Here is a 25,425-nt window from a genome sequence, read left to right on the forward strand (position 1 = left end):
TGGCCGCTGAGCCTGCGCGTCCGGAGCCTGTGCTCCGCAACGGAAGGGGCCACAACAGTGAGAGGCCCTCTTACCGCAAAAAAAAAAAAAAAAAAAAAAAAAAGAATGGCCCCGATTCCCCTGAGGAGGCGCAGGTCGGCCCCCTCCCCACCCCTGCCGCCCGAGTGAACTGGATTGACGAGGGACCAAAGTTCCCCTGGACCAAGACGCTGCGCGCAGCTCTTCCTAAACAGCACGGGCAGCTTGGAGAGAACACGTGGGACTCAGAGTTGGTCTCCCGCAGCAGCTCGGGGACACAGGAAATTTTTTGGATGGACGCTCAACTGCCACCAAAAACAGTGAGGATATCGCTCACCTCTGCATCTCCGGTGTCTAGAAGAGCGCCTGGCATATGGTCACCTCTCAAGACCTTCTGAAGTAGGATAACACTAGACGTGGACTCTAAAAAGAATCGTAGGCAGCCTGTATATATAGTGACGCTCCTCTGAGTCACTTTGACTGGAGAAACTTGGGTCACTTGGTTAAGCACAAGCCAATCATTGTGGCCAGGCCTTCCACAGTCTGGGAGCTTTCACTGTGTTCTGCAGCACTTCTGGAGACCAAGTGGAGTCCCAGCACAGGATGGTTCTTCAAAGGAAATTCAGTGTCTTTCGTCGCGGGGGCGGGGGTGGATGGCCGGGATGGATGCTGGGCAGGTAGAGTCAGCATATGTTCACTGAATATGGAATTATTAAGTCAGAAAATATTCCTTTCCAGTTTAATTAAGAAGTAGCCTTGGAGATGAACTTCAAGTTTGAGCTGGATTAAACTAGCAAAGATGAAGGGAAGAAAAAGGAAAGTGTGCATTTCCTTGCAGGTTGATCGTGTCCTCTGAAACGTGTCCCATGAAGGCAGGTGATAGTCTGTTTCGTTGTCTTGTCTATGATTGTTACTCCGATGCCATCGCAATGTCTGTCACTTACTAGTCAGTAAACATTTGTTAAATTAAAAAAAAAAATAAAAAAAAGAATAAAAGTAGAAAAGTCTGTAGCTTCATTTTCAGAGAGAGCAATGACTGAAAATTTGTAATGGAGAGGGGAGGAAGGGAAGTTAGGCGGAGGAATTTAGGGCTTCAATCAGTCTGTAAAGAGACCCAGGCGGATCGAAATTTGAACCTAGAACTTTGCCTGAGGGCATTTCTTGAAACCAAGAATTGTGCGCTTTCTCATGCAAAGCTGCTGGGGAACGTGTTTTTCAGAAACGGGGACCTCCCGAGGAACAGTGCAATTTGCAGACACTAGAAGGAAAAAGTTCAGTAGCTAACTTTCTTTCTCCTGGAGTCCCTGGCAACTTGATTTGTAAACTGCCCCCTAAATATGGAATTCGTGTTAATTTGGCAGGGACTCCGCCGCCCTAGCGGGAAGCCATGCATTGAATTAACATTTTCTAAAGGGGCCAGCCGGAGGCGCCGGCGGAAGAATGGTGGGCGGGGACAACCCAGAGGCGGCTGGAGGCCCACCCCTTTCCCAGAGTACACTGCGGAAGCCGACTGCCTGAGCCGGTTTCTCGGCATCTCCCGCTGGGCTCGGGAGAGGGTAGGACCATGGACGGGCTCCGGGCTAGCGCTGGGCTGCCGAGGCGCGGGCGGTTGAGGCGCCGGCGCCAGCCACAGCCACATAGCGGGTCGGTCCTGGCCCTGCCCCTGAGGCCCAGGAAGATCCGAAGGCAGCTGAGGAGAAGTGTCGCGTCCCGGATGGCCGCGCTGAGGGCCCAGGCGCTGCCGAGCGAGGACTCGGAGGACTCGAGGGTGGAGTCGATGGTCGACGATCGCAGGGACCCGCTGGCTGGAGGGGCGGCGGCCCTCTCGGATGTGACCCGGCGGGAGCCGTACGGCCACCTCGGGCCCGCGGAGCTGTTAGAGGCCTCGCCCGCGTCCCGATCCCTGCAGACTCCCCGCGCCCTGGTGGAGGCGCAGACCCCATCGGCGCGCTTGGTGGAGGCGCAGACCCCGCCGGCGCGCCTGGTGGAGGCATCCGCCCTGCCGGCACGCCTGGTGCAGGCCTCGGGCCCCCCGCCGCGCTTGGTGGAGACCTCGGCCGTGCTGTGCTCTGCCCAGCACTTGGCGGCCGCCCCGCCGTCCGTGGCTCCAGCGACGCTGTCGGGGCCGCAGGGGGAAAGCGCGGGTGGGGAGCTGCCCTGGGACTCCCCGCTGCAGCGCGTCTTGGCTGAGCTGAACCGCATCCCCAGCAGCCGGCGGCGGGCGGCGCGCCTCTTCGAGTGGCTCATCGCGCCCATGCCGCCCGACCATTTCTACCGGCGCCTATGGGAGCGCGAGGCTGTGCTGGTGCGGCGGCAGGACCACACCTACTACCAGGGTCTTTTCTCTACCGCCGATCTGGACTCAATGCTGCGCGACGAGGAGGTGCAGTTTGGGCAGCACCTGGACGCCGCGCGCTACATCAGTGGGCGGCGCGAGACCCTGAACCCACCCGGCCGCGCCCTGCCCGCCGCCGCGTGGTCCCTGTACAGGGCCGGCTGCTCCCTGCGCCTCCTCTGTCCGCAGGCTTTCTCCACCACCGTGTGGCAGTTTTTGGCTGTGCTCCAGGAGCAGTTTGGAAGCATGGCAGGCTCCAACGTTTACCTCACGCCCCCCAACTCGCAGGGCTTTGCCCCCCACTACGACGATATCGAGGCTTTTGTGCTGCAGCTGGAAGGTAGGAAACTCTGGCGGGTCTACCGACCGCGGGTTCCGACCGAGGAACTAGCCCTGACATCCAGCCCCAACTTCAGTCAGGACGACCTAGGAGAGCCGGTGCTGCAGACGGTGCTGGAACCTGGAGATTTGCTCTATTTTCCCAGAGGCTTCATTCACCAAGCCGAATGCCAGGATGGAGTGCACTCTCTGCACCTGACCTTGTCCACATACCAGCGCAATACCTGGGGCGACTTCCTGGAGGCCGTACTGCCTCTGGCAGTGCAGGCTGCAATGGAGGAAAATGTGGAGTTTCGTAGGGGACTGCCCCGAGACTTTATGGATTACATGGGGGCCCAGCATTCGGAGTCTAAGGATCCGCGAAGAACTGCTTTCATGGAGAAAGTGCGGGTCTTGGTTGCCCGCTTGGGACACTTTGCCCCTGTCGATGCTGTGGCTGACCAGAGAGCCAAAGACTTCATCCACGATTCTCTGCCCCCAGTGTTGACTGAGAGGGAGAGGGCGCTAAGCGTTTATGGGCTCCCAATTCGGTGGGAGGCTGGGGAACCCGTAAACGTGGGGGCCCAGTTGACAACAGAAACAGAAGTGCACATGCTTCAGGATGGTATAGCTCGGCTGGTGGGTGAGGGAGGCCATTTGTTTCTCTATTATACAGTGGAAAACTCCCGAGTTTATCATCTGGAAGAGCCCAAGTGCTTGGAGATATACCCCCAGCAAGCTGATGCCATGGAACTCCTGCTCCGCTCCTACCCAGAGTTTGTGAGGGTAGCGGACTTGCCATGCGACAGTGTGGAGGACCAGCTTTCCCTGGCGACCATGTTATATGACAAGGGGCTGCTGCTCACCAAGATGCCTCTAACCTGAACTAGCTACTCCTTGATTGCCAGAAACAAGACAGTAGTGATTCTCTCCTACCACCACCACTTTTTTGGGGGGGAAAATTCGTTCTTACCTTAATAACCATGACTGTGCTTACATTTACCTTTATGACTGCTTCAATGTCACACAACTCAGACGGTCTTCTAGGAAACACCACCTCATCTAGGCACAAAAGTAAAAGCAGAAGTTGGAGGTGGAAGAAGGAGCTTGTTCTGAAGTAACCCTGATTCCTGATCGTTTGAGAGTACCAACTTCATCATCACCCTCAGGCTTCCGTGTACTGTGTGGCATTTGCTGTGTTACTCTGCTTGAGACATTAGAAGTTTTTATTTGGAATTTGCATCCTTCGTTTGAGTTCTCTTTCATCAGTTTGGGGGGAGGGTTGGGGTCAGTATCCTGTTTGTTACTGTGAGTCTGTGTGAAAGTTAGAAAAGTTATTAAAATGCCAGAGAATGTTTTCCTTTTTCTAGGGCTAGATTCTTATGTGGCATGGTCTGAAGAAACGTGGGAGGAGGGAGGTCGATAGGGAAAATCAACAGCTGAGGTGAAAGGTAACTTGGGACGGTTGTAGGATTGGGGCCAATTCTGCAACTTTGGGGGTAATTGATTCATTTTAATCATGTTACTCGAACCCCAAACAGCACAATCCTATTAGAAAAGTTTTGAGTATGTTATGTTTTTAAAAGTGTATTAGGGTTTTGCTCAGTGCTTGCTTGCATCAGTGGCTGGCACTGCTCCCAAAGAGACAGAATGTCACCTAGTTGTGCTGTCATAGGCCTCAGTCAGCCAACTTGTAGCAAGCTGGCCATGAGGGAAGGCTGGTGTTCAAGTTACTTTCCACTCTCATTTTTTTCTGGCAGTTGGAAGAAACTTCCCCAAATCTGGCAAGTGAATATTCTCATGGTTGGTGGAAAAGAGCCTGGTGTACCAGAGAGAGCACTGGACTTGGAAGCAGAAGATCTGGGTTTGGGGTGGTGGCTGGTGGGCAGCTGGCTGAATGACCTGAGGCTGCTGCTGCGCCTGGGCACACTGATTTTGTAAGTATGTTTTGGTACAGCTTGATGTCTACACCTCATCATTTAGGTTGTATCTGGAACTTTTAAGATCCTTTCACCGTAACTGATAGGTTGAGTTATGTAAAGCTGAGAACTTTATGAAATCGTTTTTTTTTTAAAGTTGCAAAAGCGTAGATGTACGTATAATCTCACTTTCCAGAGGTAATATTACTATTCAAGATTAAGCTTCAAGGATTTTTCTGAGTGCTTAACCAGACGTACACACGGCAGTTTTTTGTTTTGTTTTTCTAAGGCGTCCGTTTTTTGACCTAACTTTCAAATTGGTTCAGATAGAATTACATCATTCTTTTTTTAAGGGGCAGATAGCAAATCAGAGCCTGGGGGAGGGGGACAAGGAAACGATAACAGAAGGACTGAGAGGATGGTGGCCAAGAAGAAAAGAAAGTGTCCTTTCCTGGCTCTCATCCTACAGGGCTCACAACTAAGTCCCCAAACAACCAGTCATGAAAAAGGCTTGTTAAAGGAGTCAAGGCATAGGACCCACCCCTAGAAAACTTACCCTGAAAAGTTTCTTGGAGAAAAGTATGGAATTTCAGTGGTTTTTGCCCTTGTTTGGGTTGCATGTAAACACGTTTTGCTTCCTCCTTCACTTTTCCTATGACTGTCTCAATCTTGAATATTTTCTGTATCAACAGTTCCTTTTGGCTTAGTGTTTGAATCTGAATCAGAACAAATGTTGAAAAAAACAACTATACTAGGCTGTAAATCATCAAAAAGCGTTAATAAAGTAGCATTGCATCATGCTTATTAGTATTAGGTGGTATGTAAATGCCTGAGAACATTGTTCTCTGGTGATATTGGTTGGACATTTTTCACATCTGTTATTGAAAAATTTACTTTAGCTTTTTGGACATGATGAAAGGAATCTGCTAAGAAATGCTTGCTTGATGTGAAATTGGTTTTGTGAATCATATGAAGAATCTTTTGCCTTTTTTTTTTTTTTTGCGGTACGCGGGCCTCTCACCACCGTGGCCCCTCCCGCTGCAGAGCAACAGGCTCCGGACGTGCAGGCTCAGCGGCCATGGCTCACGGGCGCAGCCGCTCCGCGGCATGTGGGACCCCCCCCGGACCGGGACACGAACCCGTGTCCCCTGCATCGGCAGGCGGACCCCCAACTACTGCGCCACCAGGGAAGCCCTCTTTTGCCTTTTTAAAGTCCTTTTCCCTCGATTTTTCATCTCCTCTAACAGCTTTGAAAAATTAGAACCACCTGTTCAGCTAGAGTTCCTTTGGTGAAAGAGCCCAGATTAGGAATTAAGGAAAGTTTAGAAGGAAAAAGAAAATCTAGGGACCTCCCTGGTGGCGCAGTGGTTAAGAATCCACCTGCCAATGCAGGGGACATGGGTTTGAGACCTGGTCCGGGAAGATCCCACATGCCACGGAGCAACTAAGCCCGTGCACCACAACTACTGAGCCTGTGCTCTAGAGCCGGCGAGCCACAACTACGGAAGCCCGTGTGCCTAGAGCCCATGCTCCTCAACAAGAGAAGCCACCGCAGTGAGAAGCCCGTGCGCCGCAACGAAGAGTAGCCCCCACTTGCAGCAACTAGAGAAAGCCTTGCGCAGCAACGAAGAACTAACACAGCCCAAAAAAATTAATTAATTAAAAAAAAAATCTAGGGGGCCTATTCCAGTCCCTCATTCCTTCTTTATGCCTATCTGCAAAAAAGAAAGAACTTGAGTTTAGAGGATGGTGGGGGAAAAAAGGGAAGGAAAGGAAACAATATTTCAGAAACAGCTGATTTTGAGGGCTACTTGACAGGCCTAAGGGGATTTTTGCTTTGTTTTACTTTTTACTAGTAGGATTTTATAATCCTATCTTGCACAGATGTATTTTGTATCTTCAAGTCAGATATTGTATCTGGGGCTGTAGAAAGTATTTCTGTGTTGGGGAAGAGGGTACGTACATGCTTAGGGGAAAAAAGGGGTCTGAGGAACCCTTGAGAGCCCTGAATTTTTTCTTGAAAACATAGCTTGTACTTATCTACCCTGTTCTTGATCTTCTGAAGCATTTCTTGGTTTCCTTCATTTTCTAAGTTGAGTATCTTCATTGCATGGTGAATTTCTCTGAAAGGTAAGAAGGACTTCTTAGGCTGTTCTTCCTATCCTTAAAGCATGGAGGTGGAAAATACAGGACTTGGAATCAGACAAGAATCCTAAGTTCCAATCCTAACTGCAGTTTTGCTGAGCTTTATTTGCAAAAATTGTATGATGCTTAGCTTGTAGGGGTGCTCTGTAGTTTTTGAGATGATATACTTGAAGGTACTAGTAGATATTATTTATTGAACACCTTTATGACAGGTACTAACATGTTATCTCATTACTCATCACCACAGACCCATAAGGCAGAGTGCCGTCTGCGTTTGATACATGAAAAAATGGGCTCAGAGAATTTAAGTAACTTACCCAGACTCACAGAGCTAGCACATGTCTGAGCTGGGGTTCAAATCCTGGTCTTTTTGACACTAAAGCCTATCGTCACTAAGTAGGCACTTGATAAATGTTAGTTGAATAAAAAAACCCACCTGGGATGATGAACAAGTATGTAAACTACATGAGCTTGACTTTTAATCTAATTCAGGCCAGTTTTTCTGTTACCCACTTGCTCAGTAGATGAATGGCCCAGGTGAGCCTGTGCTTTTTACAGCCATTAAGCAGCCTGGAAAGGCAGGCACATACTCTGTTAACAAGGTTGGGAGAGTTGGCAGTAAAAGAGGTCACGGCAGGAACCAGAGGATTAGTGCTTACTTTAGAACAGCATCATGGTTCTCTAGGAGCAGCATGTCTAGGAAGGTGTCCCTGACTCGGTCTCCTTGAAGTTTGAGGGCTAGGATGCTACGGCAAGCCTCTAGTCGTACACCTGGTGATTCTTCATAGTGTATAGCCCAGAGCAGGGAGTCTATCAGTTGGGGATTCACGTGGCCAATTTGTCCCAAAGCTGCAGAGATTAGAAGGCAGCGTGTTCCACTGTCACTTAAGATTGAGCTTGCTATATCCTAGCATCCAGAAATGGCCTTATTAATAAATAATAATAATAAGGTATAGGCAACCACTTGCAATTATTTAATTTGCAATTAAATATTGCAAATACTAAACTAAGTATTTTGTCTTTACCTTCCCTTTTAGATGACAATTACCATTAGAATTTTAGGAATGGGTTAGAATAGGACATTATCCCCAGAGAATTCCCAGAAATGGGGGGGGGGTATTCCACGCCATCCTTGTCCATTAGGATGTGAGAATATACTAATTTACCTATTTATCTAGGAATGAGATATGGGATAGATAACTCAGAAGACCAACCTAGTCAAGGCAGGGTAATGGGGAAAGAAGGCACAATTACTTCACAGCTTAACCCAGGGCAGATTCTTAAAGGGACCTGCCAGACTGTCAGAGAGAAACAATGCCAAAAATCCCTAAAAAGAAACTCTAGGAAATTTGAGGGCAGGATTTTAGGTTTGTAGCAGTCTTGAATCTGGTCTGACTTTTACAGAGTCCTATGGTTGAAACCTCCAGAGAAAGCAAGTATATCCAACAGTGGATACCTACTTGGAACTCATACCTAACTCTGTTGGCAGGGATTGTCCTTTCAGCCCTTTGCCTTAAAGCGTTTGACATAGACCTAGACGCCTTAACTAAAAATTAAAAAGAACAAGAAAATAATCTTTAATTTCTCAGGCAAGGAACTTCTGAGAAGCTGTGATTATCCCCTCCCTTACGCTCTACTCTCTTCCTAAAGAGGTTCTGGGGATCATCTATACTAAAATACGGGAAGGTTGAGGAGCTGGGGCCACTCCTGTAATACCTCGAATGGCAAAGGCCTTGATTTTCCAGCAGGGATCTCTCTGTGTGAGATTCAGAAGGCATTCAAGGACCTGGGATGGATAAAAGGCAGTGCTGAGTGGAGAGAATCAGAGCAAGAATGAACCAGAGACAGGGACCCCTCTTGTCTAAATGTGCTTTAACTGGAAAAGTGGCCCTCTATCAAATCTAGTGAAAAAATGAGCTGGAGCCAGAAGTACTGGCTTAGGCGCAGAGTGCTCTTATCTCCTGTCTGTAGATTGATTTTCCCAGCTCACAGATCTATGGCCATATAGGCTTCTTTTGAATACCTCCATCAGGTTTTCCACTAATAACTAGGGATTATAACTCGATTCACTGGAGTCGATCCCTAAGCCTATCAGCACCCATGTAATGAGAAGCTAGTTAACTGAGGTGAGAACAGGATTCAGGGGTGTGCTCTAAAGTGAAGTCTAGGCTGGCTTGGAGCTAAGTGTGGTCCAAACTGTTGGTGTGGCCTATATATCTCCTCACCTTCCTGGTTCTGATCTCTCATTCTGTGTCCCCACAGAATGGTGAGTATGCTATGTACGAATGAAGCACAGGGTAATGCCCTCTTGGGTTGATCAGGTAAGATGGGTACATGTCTCCTTGACTCACCATATTATCGTGGATCTGCAGGGCACCAGCAGCCAAACAAGCTGCCTGCCGAACTGCCGTGAAGTCATCAGAGAAGCAGTTCAGAAAGCTTGGGAGAAGCTTGGCGGTCATGAGCTTGAGCCCACGAATCAGGGAGAGGGCTTCCACACGCTCCTGGGAGTTTCCTTGGCCCAGCTTGACTCTGTAAGGCACAGGTGCTTTTATTTTCCCTCCTTAAACTTTTGGTCCCTCTCCCTACGCCCACCCCCAGTGCCCTCAGGATAAAATCCAACTTCTGTAGGCTCTCCATTATCCATTCCCACCCTTTCCTACTTAGCCTTATGCACATTAATTTAAGTTTCACCAGGTAGAGAGACCTCAACTGTTTTATTTACTTGAATCCCTATTACCTAGAGTATGCTAGGCGCTAAACTCTGTTGAATGACTGAATAAAGGAAACTTTAAACATGGATCTCTTGCTACAGTCAAGTTCTCTTCCCCACTGCCCTCACATGTGCCATGTTCATTTCTGTATTTGGCTCCCAGTGTGGAAGGTCTTACCTTCTCTCTGCCTACGTAGTCTTACCCATCCTTCATGAAACTTGACTTTGCTAGGCATTTGTGTATCTTGCCTGTATAATCAGAATCATGGCATACATCTGAACTCTCAAACATCTAAAACAGTGCCTAACACCTAGCGGGCATTCAATTAATGACTCTTCCCTTAGCTACATTGTTAGTGTCTGTAGGGGCTGTTAATGTTTTATTTTATTAAAAACAAAAAAATTCTGCAATGGGATCTATACAATGCTGAGCAGACAGAGCAGCTTAACAAATGCTGGCTGGCTGGAGCCCAGGCTCCCTGGACACTTTTAAGAATAAAAAAGCTTCTTTCTCCATGTTGACAAGGTCTTACCTGATTGTGTCATGCACCTCTTTCCCAAGGCTCATTTGCCCCAGAGCTTGGGCAGCTGCTTGTCTCACTTTCTTATTCCAGTCACCCAACATCAGCTGGATCAACTTATGTTTCACATCCTACACAGAGGTGTAATAATTAGCTACCATTTATTACCAAGTCAATTTTGTACTTGGCACTGTGCTAATAAGTATTTCTACCTGTCACGTAATCCTCCCAAACAATCCCATAAGGCAGATATTACCATTTATAGGTGACAGAATGGAGGCTTAGATTTCTTGCCCAAGGTTAACCTGCTGAGTGCTGGAGCCAGGACTCAGACCCAGGCCTGTTTTTGAAGCTTATGCTTTATTTATTCATAAATTTATTTTATTTATTTATTTGTTTATTTATGGTTGTGCTGGGTCTTCGTAGCTGCATGCGGGCTTCAGTAGTTGTGGCTCATGGGCTCTAGAGTGCAGGCTCAGTAGTTGTGGTGCACAGGCTTAGTTGCTCCGCAGCATGTGCGATATTCCCAGACCAGGAACTCGAACCCATGTCCCCTGCATTGGCAGGTGGATTCTTACCCACTGCGCCACCAGGGAAGCCCGAAGCTCACGCTTTAAACTACTGTATTATATCTGTACTTGAGACTCTTAAAATTTGAAAGTGATACATTAGTAGGGTGACCAACTCATTCCAATTTGCCTGGGACTTTTCCTGGGTTTAGTACTGAAAGTCCTATGTACTGGACAAGCTAGGACAGTTGGCCACCCTATGTGTTAGTACATCTCTCAAAGGGAAAGGGACGAAGATTACTAGTTGGTGATTATGTAATGTGCCCAAAGCTATTCTCCCTGCCTGAAACATCTCGCTTTTCCACCCCTATCTGATACCTGATGTTTTCCTGTTCTTTTAGGATTGAACTCAAAAAGCATCTCCTCAGTGAACTCTCCTCTGCCTTCTGTAAGCAATAGGAAATCCCCATAATACTCTACAGCTACTTCTGTTATCTTTGCATCCCCAGTGGTAGCATGCTGCCCAGCATGTAGGATGTGGTCAGAAACTGCTTGCTTACTGAATGAGTGAAAGGACTGATGGACATATTGCTTAACCCCAGCAGTCTGATGTGAAGTTCTCATCTTTACCCCGTCCCCTGCTTGCTCTGCATGGCTTTTTACTTTCAGTTGGCCATCCTGAGTAACAAGTGCTGAGGAGGTGAATGTACAAATTAATCAGATGTTGTTAAAATGGTGTTGTTAAATTCAGGTTCTGATTGAATTGACCAGAGGTGAGATTTTTCACTTCCAGCAAACTCCCGGGTGATACCTATGCTGCTGCTCCAAGACTTTAGCAGCAGGGTACTACTATGGCAGTCGAGGCAGAATTAACCCAGACTAGAATTATACTGATTACACTGAATGGCCAGGTTTTGTGCTTCCCACATCAAAATGTGAGGGTCAGGATGGAGGGTGCTCTCTTCTCGTGGGAATGGCAGTGTTCTGGGCCATTTTGGAGTTACTTAGTGTTATAAGGAAAAGATAGTGGCACATAGGAAGAAGGGAAAAATCCCATTTGGACAGCTGAAGTTGATTTTAAAATAATGGCAAGAAGGAGGTCAGGTGAAAGCCTAAATGATGGTCAGGGTTTCCCGTGCCTGGAAGTCTTTTTTTCAGTTCTGTCCCAAGTCTTGCTCAGCTGACCCACACTCCTTCCTTCACAGAACTTTAACTGATGGGTTCAGCCCACACTAATCTCTCTCTGAAAAGTTTTGAGTACATTACATTTATCACTTGTTCTTGAATCATTTGTGTATGTTAGTCTTGTTACTCTAACTCTAATGTCAGGTTTTTGAAAGTAGGGACAGTATTGACTGATACTTATAAAAGTACCTTGATGTGGAGGCAATGTCAAATTACTATAAAAGTTTCTAAACTTTTCTCTTTTTTTTTTCTTGCTTACTTCATTGTAGGTAGGTTACAAACAGTTTGTGGACTGCCACCAGGCTGAGAAGCAGTGTCTTAAGTAATAGAACGATATGCTGGCATTTGAAGAGAATTATGGGTTAGGAGTAAGAGGTAGCAGTATGGGAACAGAGATCTGTGTGGCAAGAATGGGATACTAGATAGCAGCAAAAAGTGGAAGAGCTCCCTAGCTCAGTTTTTTTATTATTATTTTTGCGGTACGCGGGCCTCTCACTGTTGTGGCCTCTCCCGTTGTGGAGCACAGGCTCCAGACGCGCAGGCTCAGCGGCCATGGCTGCCACCAGGGAAGACCCCTCCTAGCTCAGTTTTGCTTAGACTTTCTGTCCTGGAAACACAGGAAAAGAAGGCTTACCACATTGACATTTCCACCAATCTGGGAGAGAGCTCGGCAGGCTACAATCCGGTCTTTCCATTGATGGCTATTCAGCTCCACGGCAAGCATGGTATGTATCAGGGTCTGAGGAAATGGAAGACGTGTATGGATATCCAAGATCACTTTTAGAGATGATGGGGCCTTGAAGAAGTTATATCCTAACCTGGCATCCAGCATAGTTAATGTCACAAACACATGAGATGCCCGTTGCTAGCAAAGGAGAGTGGGTTTACAATGGGGCACTCTTCCATCCAAGCCAACTGATTTCTGGGGAACAATATACAGATTTAGTAATCTGAACAGAAAATTCCTAGGACCTTCTCTTCTTAATTTAACTATCTTTCCCCCTAAAATGATTTGTATATGCCTCAATCTGTGAGTTTCACATTTCTACTGGAAGTAAACAGAATTGTAGGTCTGTGTAGTTTTCAGTGGTAAACTTCTAGCAGAAGCAAATTCTGCATATCACAACTTTCCTTGCCTACACAGTTAAAAGCCATCTGCAGCCTACTTTTCTCACCTTTCTCAGCTAGCTGTTGTCACTCTTCCTTGTATACACGCTGGTTCACCCACACTTAGTCCGGTTTTACCTGTGCTTGAGATGATCCCTATCCAACCACCTGCATTTTCAGTTCCTTACATGCACCGACCTCAAAGACCCAATTGTTCCCCCCAAACTCGGTTTCTTTCTCTGACCCCGTAATGGACACATACTGTCTTTGCACTTAGATGGCTCAAGAGCATACAAGACTGTTGCTCAGTGTCCTCATTCTTCTTGTTAAACAGCTGATGGAGGATCCTCGTAATCACGGGGTAAGTGGCAGCACCTTCCAGAGCCAGGCACTGAGCTGCAGCCCAGCTGTCCACGCTATTACCTGCCACAGTGGGGTGAAAAAGGAGTCCAGAATGGCGATCTCTTCTCCCCACAGAGAGAGCAGCCTTTGGGTTGGTACACAAGGCTGCTACCTGCCTGATATCTCACTTCCCTCTGCCCCCTGTCTCAAAATTCAATCCTTATTTAAATCATATTTAGATGGATTGTATCAAGGTTCTAAATATAGACTGAAAATCTTAACCTGCAAAGTCAAATCCTAATATGTTTTTGTTAGGTAACAGCAGGAAGGCACTTCCCGGCCTGGGTGAGAGATACAGTTGTCCCCCTCACTAGAGATTGGGAAGTCTGGAGTGGAGGCTTTCTTAAGACAGATGAATTAAATCGTTGAGTATCTCCATGCTGAAGGCCAAACTGGTCAGCCAGTTGTCCTCCACCCCTGCCGCCACGCAAGGAGCAGGTACATCTTTCAGACAGAGCATTTGGGCACCTTGGGCCTATCATCTGACAGAACCTTTCTGCTTGTATTACTCCAGCAATGCTTGTGGACAATGCCTGTAAGTTCATGTGCAAAAATGGAAGCAAGATGTGTTCAAGTAGTGATTTAAAAAATTTTTAGAACGTATTCTTTAATATTACATTATCTTTTCAATTGAAAATCTGGTTTATGAAAGGGGACATGGTTTCTGTTCAAATGCACTTATGAAACGTTTAGCCCAGGTACCACTAGGTGGCAGTGTACCTATTTTGTAAAGTACCTGGGAAGAACAAATCTCTGAGTATCTAAATGGAAGCCCAGACCCAATACAGTAGACATCATAGAGCATGATGGTGGAGAGGAAAGGATTAGGAAAAGCTGATGGTGAGGTGTCCTCTCTTTACCCCATATTTCCAGGTCAAAAGTAAGAAGGAGTTACTCACCCTTCAAAAGGGCAGTCTGCATGATTTCCCGGGCAAGAAGATTATCTGACTGCATGGCATATTGGCATACTGCTGCTGCCATCCGCACACTGGCGTTCTTGTCACAAAGAGCAGCCTTTAGGGGGGCCTGTAGAACCTCTGGCAAGTCCTGGATAGGTGGAGCTTTGACGGTTTCCTTGTCTGTGATCAAAAGAAAGCCAGTAAGAGGGTGCTAGCTAGCCCCTTTGCTTTCCTCTGAAACAGAACTTGTTCCTGTAGTCACATGGTGGCCAACCTCAGTCTCAGTTGCACATGCTTACTGCTTCTTAATATAATTAGAGTTTAGCTGAGCCCCTACAATGGGCAGGATTTTAAGGCTGACTTTTGTGCTGGGTATTCCTGTTCCCAATCCTTTATCATCTGGCCTCTACAGAGCTATATTCAAGCCAAAGGAGAATGTTTCCAGCTAGACTATGGTGACCATCACCATTAGTTTTAGTGATGAAAATCAACCTATTTAAATATTTTTGTATTTTTAATAATAATAGCAAATATATTTAGGTAGTGCTTTGCTGCTTATATGGTGTTTCATATTCATTATCTCATTCAGTCTTCTAACCCTCATTGAAGTAGGCAAGGCAGGTATGACTGCAGAGCTCACCTGAAATATGTGTATTGCAGGAGTCCTTTCAGGTTTAACTACACAGTCTCACAAGACTATCATAGGCCACGCATGGCACTAATCTTTGGAAGGAAATAGGATGGAAGCATAGTTTGCCAACAGGACAGCATCAGGCGTTCCTTTTGGCAAGAGTTCTTGAGGTGGTTTGTCTAGCATTCCATAGAGCCTTCTGGGGACAGTTCAGGAGCATGGAATCGATCCCCAGGTATGTGTCTTATGTTCCACCAGAGTTATTATCTCTTTTATAGAACAACTCCATAGATATAATTCCAAGGTCCTCAAAGGGCATGCTTTGACAAGTTACAGCATTCATGGGAGCCCAAAGGATGGTGCCTCCTTCAGGCGTGTATATTTCACTTACAGTTCTTCCCAGTCCAGATGTAATTTATCAGTCAGGGTTCATTTTTATCATAAGCAATGTTGCCTGCAAAGATAGTTCCTATCCTTATCAGGTTATCGGGACAACAGGTAGGCATTTAACTAAAGCTCATTTCTCAAGTAAGAGGGGAAAGTGTTTTGTTAACCTTTTGTCCACAACTAGTTTCATTTTATAGATAAGGAATTTGAAGTTCAGAGAGGTTAACTGACCTCCCAAGATGTGGCAGAGCTAGTTCTATAGCTAAGGTTTTAGAATTTCTGATCTGTCCTTTTTGCTACTACTGTGGGCCACTGTGCCATCTGTTAAGAACGGGCTAGGTGGAAATATGTGCATTTCAGGGGAACAGACAGAAGTCAATTATTTCAAGAAATAATGAGTAAGATAATTTTCTTTGGGAAGTTGTGGGGAGGAAACAAGACAAAATCAAAATCTAGACACCCAGGAAAGGGATCACATGAAAGGGAAAGACAAAGGTATTCTCTAATGTATGTGGAAGATTTGGGGATAAGATAATATCTCTTGCCACCTATTGAAGGTTTTCTCTATGTGCCAGGCACTAACATACATCATCCCATTTAATACCCAAGGAAATAAGCGTTTAAAATAAAGGATGTGTACATGTGGAAGCATATTAGCAGGGACATCAAACCAAGTCTGGGTGGTGGGGCAGGGAAGGCTCCTCAGAGGAAGTGATACCTTAGCTGAAAATTGAAGGGCATGTATAGAAGTTAATCAGGTAAAGAGGGAGAGGGAGAGTTTCCCAGCAGAGGGAGCAGCAAATTTGAAAACCTGGAGTTAAAATGCCCATATCTGGAACTCAGAAGACAGGAAATAAGTGAAATGAAACTTTAAAAACCTGACAACTTTGTAGAGATAAAATTAGTTCCCACCTCTAAGAAGTTCCTTGTTTGGTAGAGATGGCAGAAAAGTAAACAGACAATTATGACAGAATGATAAATGTTAGGGCAGAATAATATCAGGATGCTACCAGACTTCCCTGGTGGCGCAGTGGTTAAGAATCTGCCTGCCAGTGCAGGAGACACAGGTTCAATCCCTTGTTCGGGAAGATCCCACATGCCATGGAGCAACTAAGCCCCTGTGCCACAACTACTGAGCCCACGTGCTGCAACTACTGAAGCCTGTGTGCTGCAACTACTGAAGCCCATGTGCCTAGAGCCCATGCTCCACAAGAGAAGCCACCGCAATGAGAAGCCTGCACACCGCAACAAAGAGTAGCCCCCGCTTGCTGCATCTAGAGAAAGACCTCACGCAGCAACGAAGACCCAGCGCAGCCAAAAATTAAAAATAAATAAAAATTTTAAAAAGATGCTACCATCAGCAGAGAAGGAAGAAGTATCAGCCCAGGCTTCTCACAAAAGGTGGTATCTGAGAGGGTACTTGGGGGTTAGTAAGTCAGTTGGTTTTATGTCCTTTCAGCAGCATTTTATAGTTTCTGTCATCTGGGTCCTGTGTCTTGTTAAGCCAGCTCCTTGGTAGATTACAGTTCTGGCTCTTGTAGATGGGAAATTTTCCTTTTTAACTGCTTATTGCTAGCAAAGAAAAAACTATTGACATTTCTTTTTCAAAAGATTACAGACCATTGGGGAAAATGGCCAAGTCCTTAATTCATTTTAAAAGGCTAGTAAAAACTAAAACTTGATAAAGATAGTATAAATAAACACAAAACTACCGATTTCACTTACAAATGTAGTAAAATATTCTAAAATATTAACAAATCAAACCCAGTGGAGTGAAAGAAAGATCCATTAGGATTTTTTCCAAGAGTTTAACAACAGAATTCATTATATCCACAAATTAAAGGAGAAGAAACTAGAAAATGGCTGGTAAAATTCAACACTCATTTTTGTAATAAATAGAAAAGCTCACATGTATGTTGGCATATGTTTGTAAAAGCATAGGGAAAATGGTGGAATGCCAAACTAAACATTGGTTACCCTGGGGAATGGCATGGGGGTGGGATTGGGACTGGGAAGTGAGTTGGGGGAAGGTAATCACCTCTTTTTTTAAAAATTTTTTTGTCTGCACTGGGTCTTTGCTGCGTGCGGGCTTTCTCTAGTTGTGGTGAGCGGGGGCTACTCTTTGTTGCAGTGCGCGGGCTTCTCATTGCGGTGGCTTCTCTTGTTGTGGAGCAGGGGCTCTAGGCACACGGGCTTCCGTAGTTGCGTGGGCTCGGTAATTGTGGCTCGTGGACTCTAGAGCGCAGGCTCAGTATTTTTGGTGCAGGGGCTTAGTTCCTCTGTGGCATGTGGGATCTTCCTGGACCACGGATCTAACCCGTGTCTCCTGCATTGGCAGGCAGATTCTTAACCACTGAGCCACCAGGGAAGTCCCACCTCTTTTTATACTCCTCTGTGTTGACTGATAATGACACTTTATATTTCTTTCATAATAAAAAAAATGTTTAGGAAGCAGAATCTGTAGAATTTATTGGTCGATCGGTTGTGGGAAGAGGAAAGATTTTATCCAGGATGACTCCCAGGGTCCTAGCTCAGAAACTGCATGGATTGTGGGGATGCCGATTGCGATGTGGAATGTGGGGAGGGGTCTGTGGAGAGGGTGATGAGTTCAGTATGGGACATGTTGAGTTTGAGATGTGCTGTCAAAAGAAGCGCTAAAGTGGAGTCGGGAGAAAAGTGTGTGCATTCACACACACATACACATACTTTTTGGGTATTATGAATGGGATCTCTCAAGGTAGAACAATGTGAACTTACTTGTAAGCTACTGATCATCAAAGGGTGATGAAATTCATGCAAAAAGCACTAGACTAGGAGTCAGGAATTTTAAATTCATCTCTATTGCTGATAAGAGATGGGTCTTGGTTTTTCAGGCCAGTCTCTGGGTCTTGGTTTCCATTTTGTGAAATGATCTCAGATAAGCTTCAGGGTCTCCGCCAGTTCAAAATTTCTATGGCTCTGCGAATTGCTTATATTCTCAAGCAGTCCAGTTCTGGCTCTCACCTGAGTCCCCCTGGCTGATGGCAGTACGGGGCCGTTCTAAAGCAGCTGTGGCACAAGTGATGATGGCTTGGATGCGGACGTCATCATGGATGTCCACCAAGCTCTGCAGCAGGCCCTCTATTGTCTTATGGTGCCACTCGATGACTACCATGAGGAGGAAAATTAGAAGAAAACCACCTGGTTAGGGCTAGATATTGTGCTGCAGGCAGGTGACAAGAAGTCCCCTTCCCCTAGGACAATTCAAGCAAAACAGTTCAGAAGAATAAAGGGCTCCAGAGATGGAGTCCTGTCCTGAGGGAAGTTATTTCTCTGATGATCCATGTACCCTCTTAGGTAGTTCCCAAACAAAACTCCTAATCCCATCCTATATTCTTTTTTTTTTTTTTTTTGGCTTAAATAACTCTTTATTGTTATCACCTGGTAAATAGTTAGGTACAATAAAACATAGCAGTTAAGGAGACTTAGTCATCAGACATACCTGGTTTGGAATCGCAATTACTAGCTATGTGACCTTGGACAAATTACTTAACCTCACTGGGCTTGAGATTTCTCATTTGTAAGATGAGAATAATGCTGGAACCCATTGTATTGAGTTACGCTGAGTGTTAAATGAGTTAACTGGACAAAGTGTTTAGCAAAATGCCTGCAAGATAATAAGGGCTCACATGTTAATGGTTGTGGTTATCATTAGGTTTCCTGGACTTCTAGGGCTCTTCCATCTGGCTTTCAAGGGCTTCTTCCTTTTATTGCTAACTGCTCTCTTTATAGCTTTGGAGCTTTTATTTCAGTGCTCCCACCACCTGTAGGTGCTCCCCACTGGTAGCTTTTACTCAGAATCTCTTTTTCAACTCTCTTTTTGTTTACCTGAACCAGTTTATGTGATGAATCACCTCTCTTTTTCCTGCACTAACTAAACTAGTTTTTCATGTTCTGAAAGCCAGCAGCCCTTGAGTCCTCAAATCTTGCAGCTTTCAACACTCCTTGCTGGGCCCTTCCTCTGTCCCAGGCACTCAGCGTTCTATTCCCATATCACTGAAGGCAAAGTAAATATATGATAATCCCAAATTTACAAATGAATTTTGGAAAAGGGTTGCATATACCACGGCCAACTGAAGCTTCTTTTGATCACTGCATTTCCATTGCTTGGGCGGCACATTTCAGCCTTTCTTTCACGCATCACTTATTGAGTGTAAAGTTTCAGAGGTCAGTAAGATAGGGTCTCGGCCTGTGAAGAGTTCTCAGCATAGTGAGTTTCCACAAATTACTGATGTAAAACCTGCCCGTGCAAAAAGTATCTAGATAAATGCAGCTGTCATTGTGTGAAAAGCTCTTTTCTAGTCTAACCTTGATGAGGCAACCAGATTTTTATGTCTCACAAGAGAGGGATGGATTTTCAAAGACTGAGAAACACTAGTCCAAGGTGAGAACCTCCTCCTTCACAAATAACATGCTGATATGTCAGGACCCCCGCCCGCCCCACCCCCTTCACTCACTTAGAGCCCAGGCCATCTTCCATTCCTGCAGCATCCTCCGCAGGACTACCAGTTCCCAAGTCACATTCTCCTTCAGTGACTCTGCCTGCTTCTTCAGTCTCCTGGTCTTCGTGGGCATGTCCTCCTCACCCACCTGCAGCAGCAGATCCTTGGCCGGTATGGGCAGAGCTGTCCAGCGCCTGGCTCCTTTCACAGGCCTGCAAGCTGTGCGGGGCAGCAGTATGAGGTATTCTGCCCACTGCCCTAAGCGTGTGTTCCCAGCCAGCATCACATTCCTATTCCTGGCTAGCACTAAGGCAAAACAAAACTGTCAAGAGCCAACTTTCCTGTGATTATGTAGGAAACTGAGTACAAGTCCCATAGGGAGTTATGACAAGTCCTGACTACAAACATGATAAAGCCATGATGATGGAGCAGAGAAATTTGGGGAAGAAAAGTTGAGATACATATAAGCCTTTTTATAAGTTTAATAAATCTTTAGGAATATAAATATGTTTATATGTAACAACGTTTGCTCATAAAATTCAATACTTGATATATTGCCATTTAAAGTAGAATGTAATTGGCCATTAATTCCTAATTTATTGTTTTCTTTTTAATGTTTTTAATTTGGGAGGAGGAATGGTGCTATAAGCTGCTAAGTGTTTACGAGTGCCTTGCTATAGGAATGATTAGTGTCTCAGTTTTAATGAGGCAGCTGAAGCCCTGAGAGGTGACTTGCTAAGACCCAACCCAAGGCTTTGCTACATGCTTTCTTCACTGCTTTATAATCGTAGCCCTCAACAAAGGAGGAGGCTGTGTGAGTTTGGTGGAAGCTGCCCACATCTGCCATCATTAGCACCTCCTCTGCTCTAGTGGCTATTGCCTCTAGAGCCAGGCAGCACTAGAGACAGAGGTTTGGGGCTGGTAGGAAAAAGAATGGTTCACTACTGCTGCTAGTTTCTGCATACCAGTGGGCCCATCTGAACGGTGACACTGCAAAAAAAAGAGTCATGGGGAATGGAGACGTAGTCTCTGGAGGATGGGCACTTTTTTTTTTTTTTGCGGTACGCGGGCCTCTCACTGTTGTGGCCTCTCCCGTTGCAGAGCACAGGCTCCGGACGCGCAGGCTCAGCGGCCATGGCTCACGGGCCCAGCCGCTCCGCAGCATGTGGGATCTTCCCGGACCGGGGCACGAACCCGTGTCCTCTGCATCGGCAGGCGGACTCTCAACCACTGTGCCACCAGGGAAGCCCGAGGATGGGCACTTTTTGTTTCATAAGTTTATTTCTTGGTTAACTCCTTTCCCTCTACCTTACCTAACTTACAGAATGAAGGATGATGTACTCATGAAACAGAAATTTGAAACACAGGTTGATTCTAGGGCCTGAAGCAGGTATGGGCCTGAGAATGGAGTGGGAGGGTAGAGCCAGCCCAAGGAAAAAGGGCAGAGTGCTAGATCAAGGGTTTGATGTACTTCATTTGGAAGCATTAAGGTGAGATCTGTCTTATTAGGAATTACTGGCCCTAAACCACTTGGTTACAACTAAGTTCCATCTCATTTCAGCTGTATGGGCCACAAAGGCTTTTCCTGTTACAATTAGTATTTTATAATTTTATGAGATGATTTTTAGTTAGTAGGAAGGGACTCACCTAGATGCTGGTGGTGTCCCAGCCTATGAAACAGGGACCTTAAAGAACTAACCCTACATCCACCTTTACCCCCATTATCAGCTTCGTGCTTACATGATTCAGGAACTGGCTGGGAAGTCCACCTTTCTGGGGTTTCAGGGAAGACCTTAGATAGCTGCTTGCTGTATCGATTGAGGTTTTCCAGGAAAATTTGGTCTCTCTTTGCACCAATCTGGTGGATGATCTGGACTTTATCTGTGAACAGATAAATAATGAGTCCCTAGAACCCGCCTCCTTCCTCTCTTCCTGGGTTTTTGGTCACCAGGATCAACCGAGTTTCCTTTTGCCCTACTCTAAGCCTCTAGGACTCATGACTACCATGCTCTGGGGGCATCCCTTGAAGGTGACTGTTGCTTGGAAGTATGACCTGGTGGCCTCATAAAAGCCTGGAAGCCAAGTCAGAACCTAACTTACAGGCATTGTCCGCTATGAAAAGCTAGATACTAATGAAGGGTTACCTAATTCATCTCTTATCAGTCATAAATACCTTTGTCTGAATAATTTTGTTAAACATTTTAAGAAGACTTTCAGTTGAAAGCAGTTTCGGAACAAGATGAGGGTAGGGAAGAATAAACAGCTTGGAACGTGCAATCCTAGATTGTGTATCCTGGAAGCCCAGGCATCTAAAGGGTAGCAGGATGGAAGGGGAAGGTAGTGGACATTCATGGGTATTGGGCAAGAAGCACCATATTTCTTGTCTACTTAAAGTGCATTTTTGTTAATATTGTTTTACAAATAAGGTATGTAAGGCTTGGACAGCTTATATAATTTGCTGAAGGTTAGTAGGAAGGGGCTAAGCCAGGATTTAAGCTCAGATCTCCAGAGCCTGTGGTTGTTTTTTCCAACACAGCACCTCATTGGGGGAATTATCTCAGTGAGAGAAGGGAGAACAGAGAAGAGGTAGGTTGTTCCCAAAGCTGAATCTTGCTTACTTTGCAATCCTACCTCCACTACCTCTTTAGTAAACATAAAGGGATAGAGAGAGGGGAAAGAGGAAGAAGAGTTTCCTTCCTATCAGATACCTACCCCCTGTCCCCGGCCTCCACCCCACAAACCCAAAAAAAACCTCATGTGCTAGTAACCAGGAAGTGTCAACATGAACACTTGGTTCATCCAGGGCCTCTCATCCACACCCATGACTGTGTTATCCCCCAGCTACCTTCCACCTCCCTGCTCCATGTCCCCCTAGGCCCCCACTACAGGGCCCAAGCTCCATTACCAAAGTAAATCTCCTGTTCAAAGGTGTTGTCTGTGGAGTAAGCAAACTTTCCAGCTCGGGGATTCACCTGTCGGAAGTGGCTCTGCCTTGGGGGCTGGTAGATGCTCCCCTTTCCATCGATGTCCTCAGCAGTCTTACTGATGCCAGGTGTGATTTCAACTGTCTGCACTTGCGGCAAGTAATTGGGCAATCTTGGAATGAGTGACATGGGGAGAAAAGGGGGGACGGGTAGCTTTAAAACTGGTGCCCTTAGAGGGTGCATGGACTTGGGGAAGGGAACCCACCTCCTACATTACCTCACTTTACCTATTATGTGTGTGGTTGTTTAGTGGACAGACTGTAAGCTCTTTAAAGGATAGGTCCGTGTCGGTTTCATTTACATTGTATTCCCAGCACTTTGCAGAGTGCCTGGAAAGTGGTGGCAATGCAATTTATATTTGTCCAATAGATGAATAAATAAATGTTTCCACTTATCTTTAGTTCACTTTTAGGAATCAGGGATGTTATAGCTCCAGTCTTCCTTAGAGTTATAAATGAAAAGGAAGCAATGTGAGAAACGTGCAGTTATCCTCTTCTCTAAGCTTGTTTAGTTCTCCATCCTGCGCCAGTCAGTTTTCGAGTCAGTTGACACACTGGCTCCTTATTCAGACTGAGGCAGGACCAAACCTCATGAGGTCTCTGCCTTCCTCACTCCCACCATGGATTCGTTTCTAGGAGCACCTGGATAGTACCTGGAACAGCAGAATGGCTCAGTCTGCTGGGAAAGGCTGAGAACCCATTCCTTTAAAGGCAGTGGTTCTCAGCTGGGAGCAGCTTTGTCCCTCAAAGGGACATGCGTCAGTGTCTGGAGACATCTTTGGTTGTCACACCTGGAGAGTGCTACTGGCATGCAGTACGCTGCTGCTAAACATCCTACAGTGCACAGGACCAGCCCCACAACAAAGAATTATCCAACCTCAGGAGTGCTGAGGTTGCGAAACCTTACTTTGTGGAAATCTTAGCAGGTTGGTGGTGGAAAACACAAGAGGTTAATGTGACAGTGTGTTCTGAAATAAGGAGTGTGAGGCCACCCAGGAGTCCTTGAAGGGGAGCCAGGGATTCTCAAAGGCGCGCCCGAGGCCCCAGCCAGTCTACCTATAATAGACAGGAAGCAGCAGCTCTGGCTTCTTTTCCTCCTGGGTGGGCAGAACGACACTTCGATCCTCAAATTCTGCTGTCTCTTCTTCCTCCAGCTGTTTCAAGAGCTCCAGGTCACTGGAGGAAGTGAGCTCATCCCGGATGTGGCTCCAGTCGTATTGCTGGTGTAAGAAGCTCTGCCACTTACTGGGGGACACCCCAGGCCTCAGAGGACTCTTGTTCTGGATCCATCGGGCAGTGCGCTTGTTAAGCTTTTCCAGCACGACAGCCTGCCATGCTCTGGCCTCCTTCTCAGAAGGGGGAAGCCAGGTTTCCCTCTCCTCCAGGTAGACATCTGGAGAAAGTGACAGATCCAGCACGTCTAGCTCCCTGCTTGGATGAAGACTGAGAGGACCAGATGCTTCCTGGACTGCGCTTGCTGGCTTTGATTTCTTCAGCTTCTTAAGATTGGCAGAGCTTTCCGTCTTCATAGCCTGGGAGGTGACCCTTGTTGAGGGACCTGAAAAATCCAGGAACTTGAAGCTGACGGGCTTCTCAGCTTGGGGCTTCCTGACTTGGGGAGGCTGGATGATGCCGTCTGCATCGTAGAGATGGTCAAAGCTGTTTTGGCTGTAAGGAATGCTGGCCAGCCCTCGCTGCTGCACCACCTCCCGAGAAAAGGTGAGGTTTGCAGCTGCCTGTTTCAAATATTGGTTCTTGAGGTTTGCACAGTGCTGCGGGCTGGAGTGGAAGACTGGAGGCACACTGGAAACGGAGGCGCACTCCTCCTTGTTTCTTGGTTTTAAGTAGGAGAAAATCATGCCCCATCCCAGCCGTGGGGGGAGTGACTGACGGAAATGCTGGGAGAGAAAGGTCTTTCCCTTCTCGGTCTTAGTCATTGTTTCCCAGCAAATGCTTCCTTCCACACTGCCTGATCCAGAGGAGGACCTGGAGGCATGACCAGGCACCTGTTAAGGGGATGGCAAGAACTGGTGAGAGCTCTAGGTCAGTAGAAATTGGTAGCCCATAGCAGTCAGTAAGAAAAGAACTTGGAGAACAGGTAGGGGAGGGGGGAAGCCATGGGAATTAGAAAGACAAAAGAAAGAAATGCTGCAACATTTGAAATGGTCCTTGTTCAGACCTTTGCTTCCAGTTCTCACATTTGTCCCAAAGCTCAGACCCTCATCTCCTTATGAGGGATTACTGCTTTTCAGCAGTATCCCAGGTTTCCAGTTTTTCCCCAAAAGTTGCTTCCTCCCTGTTCAAAGAACTTACAGCGTAAAGTTCAGACAACTCAGCCTGGCATTCAGGGTTCTCCCTGAGTATGACCCCAGTTTATGACCTTGTCCTGACATGTAACCTCTCCTCTCGACTCTCCTAGCTCTTCTCCGAGTGTTCTTCCCTCCACAAGTAGCTCTTCCTTCTGTGCCATGTGAAGCCTTTCTTCCATACTTGACACAAATTCTGTCCATTCTTCCAGGCCCAGCTCAATTCCTGCCTACTCCGTAACTCTTTCTTGACCTATCCAGGCCTCCCTGTCATACACAGATTTACAAATCACTCCTAGTCCATTCCAGTTATTTTAACTTTTAACCCTGTGACACCTCACATCGTTAAATATTTGGCTCCTTAACTGCACCGTAAGGACCACGTCTCCAGTCTGTTGTCCTTCAGAGTCACCCAGTACTTTTCCATATTGTTACATAGTCTTCATTGTTAAAATGTTTTACAGCTACAGAATATTTTATCAAATAGGTAAATCACCTTAGCTCTTAATTATCAGGCAAGTTGTTTCCAGGTTTTAGCTAGCATGGAAAACACTGTAGAGAACAAT

The 25,425-nt window shown here is 46.3% G+C and overlaps 2 protein-coding genes across 2 annotated transcripts in view; one reads left to right on the forward strand and one right to left on the reverse strand.

Moving 5' to 3' along the window:
* Positions 1–24,541, reverse strand: part of HEATR4 (HEAT repeat containing 4) — a 35,225-nt gene extending 10,684 nt beyond the window's left edge. Inside the window, exons 1-15 of the mRNA XM_030831642.3 lie at positions 23,610–24,541; positions 22,476–22,666; positions 21,311–21,451; positions 19,586–19,789; positions 18,093–18,236; positions 14,072–14,251; positions 13,033–13,193; positions 12,298–12,402; positions 9,982–10,100; positions 9,087–9,267; positions 8,452–8,521; positions 7,395–7,584; positions 6,635–6,713; positions 5,147–5,306; positions 3,675–3,733 (exon numbers count right to left, since the gene is read on the reverse strand). Of these exons, the coding sequence (XP_030687502.1) occupies positions 3,675–3,733; positions 5,147–5,306; positions 6,635–6,713; positions 7,395–7,584; positions 8,452–8,521; positions 9,087–9,267; positions 9,982–10,100; positions 12,298–12,402; positions 13,033–13,193; positions 14,072–14,251; positions 18,093–18,236; positions 19,586–19,789; positions 21,311–21,451; positions 22,476–22,666; positions 23,610–24,490 (2,865 nt within the window). The 5' untranslated portion in view covers positions 24,491–24,541. The remainder of the gene's footprint in view (positions 1–3,674; positions 3,734–5,146; positions 5,307–6,634; positions 6,714–7,394; positions 7,585–8,451; positions 8,522–9,086; positions 9,268–9,981; positions 10,101–12,297; positions 12,403–13,032; positions 13,194–14,071; positions 14,252–18,092; positions 18,237–19,585; positions 19,790–21,310; positions 21,452–22,475; positions 22,667–23,609) is intronic.
* RIOX1 (ribosomal oxygenase 1) lies at positions 1,525–3,561 on the forward strand. The gene has a single exon (XM_030831628.2). The coding sequence runs from the start codon at positions 1,583–1,585 to the stop codon at positions 3,554–3,556; it is 1,974 nt and encodes a 657-aa protein (XP_030687488.1). The 5' UTR covers positions 1,525–1,582; the 3' UTR covers positions 3,557–3,561.
* Positions 24,542–25,425: the final 884 nt, after the last annotated feature.

Source organism: Globicephala melas, chromosome 2, assembly GCF_963455315.2.
Source record: "Globicephala melas chromosome 2, mGloMel1.2, whole genome shotgun sequence".
Lineage (NCBI taxonomy): Eukaryota > Metazoa > Chordata > Mammalia > Artiodactyla > Delphinidae > Globicephala > Globicephala melas.

What these genes read in the sequence shown, in the direction of transcription:
- RIOX1 (XM_030831628.2), top strand. Translation starts at nt 1,583, where the DNA reads ATGGACGGGCTCCGGGCTAGCGCTGGGCTGCCGAGGCGCGGGCGGTTG.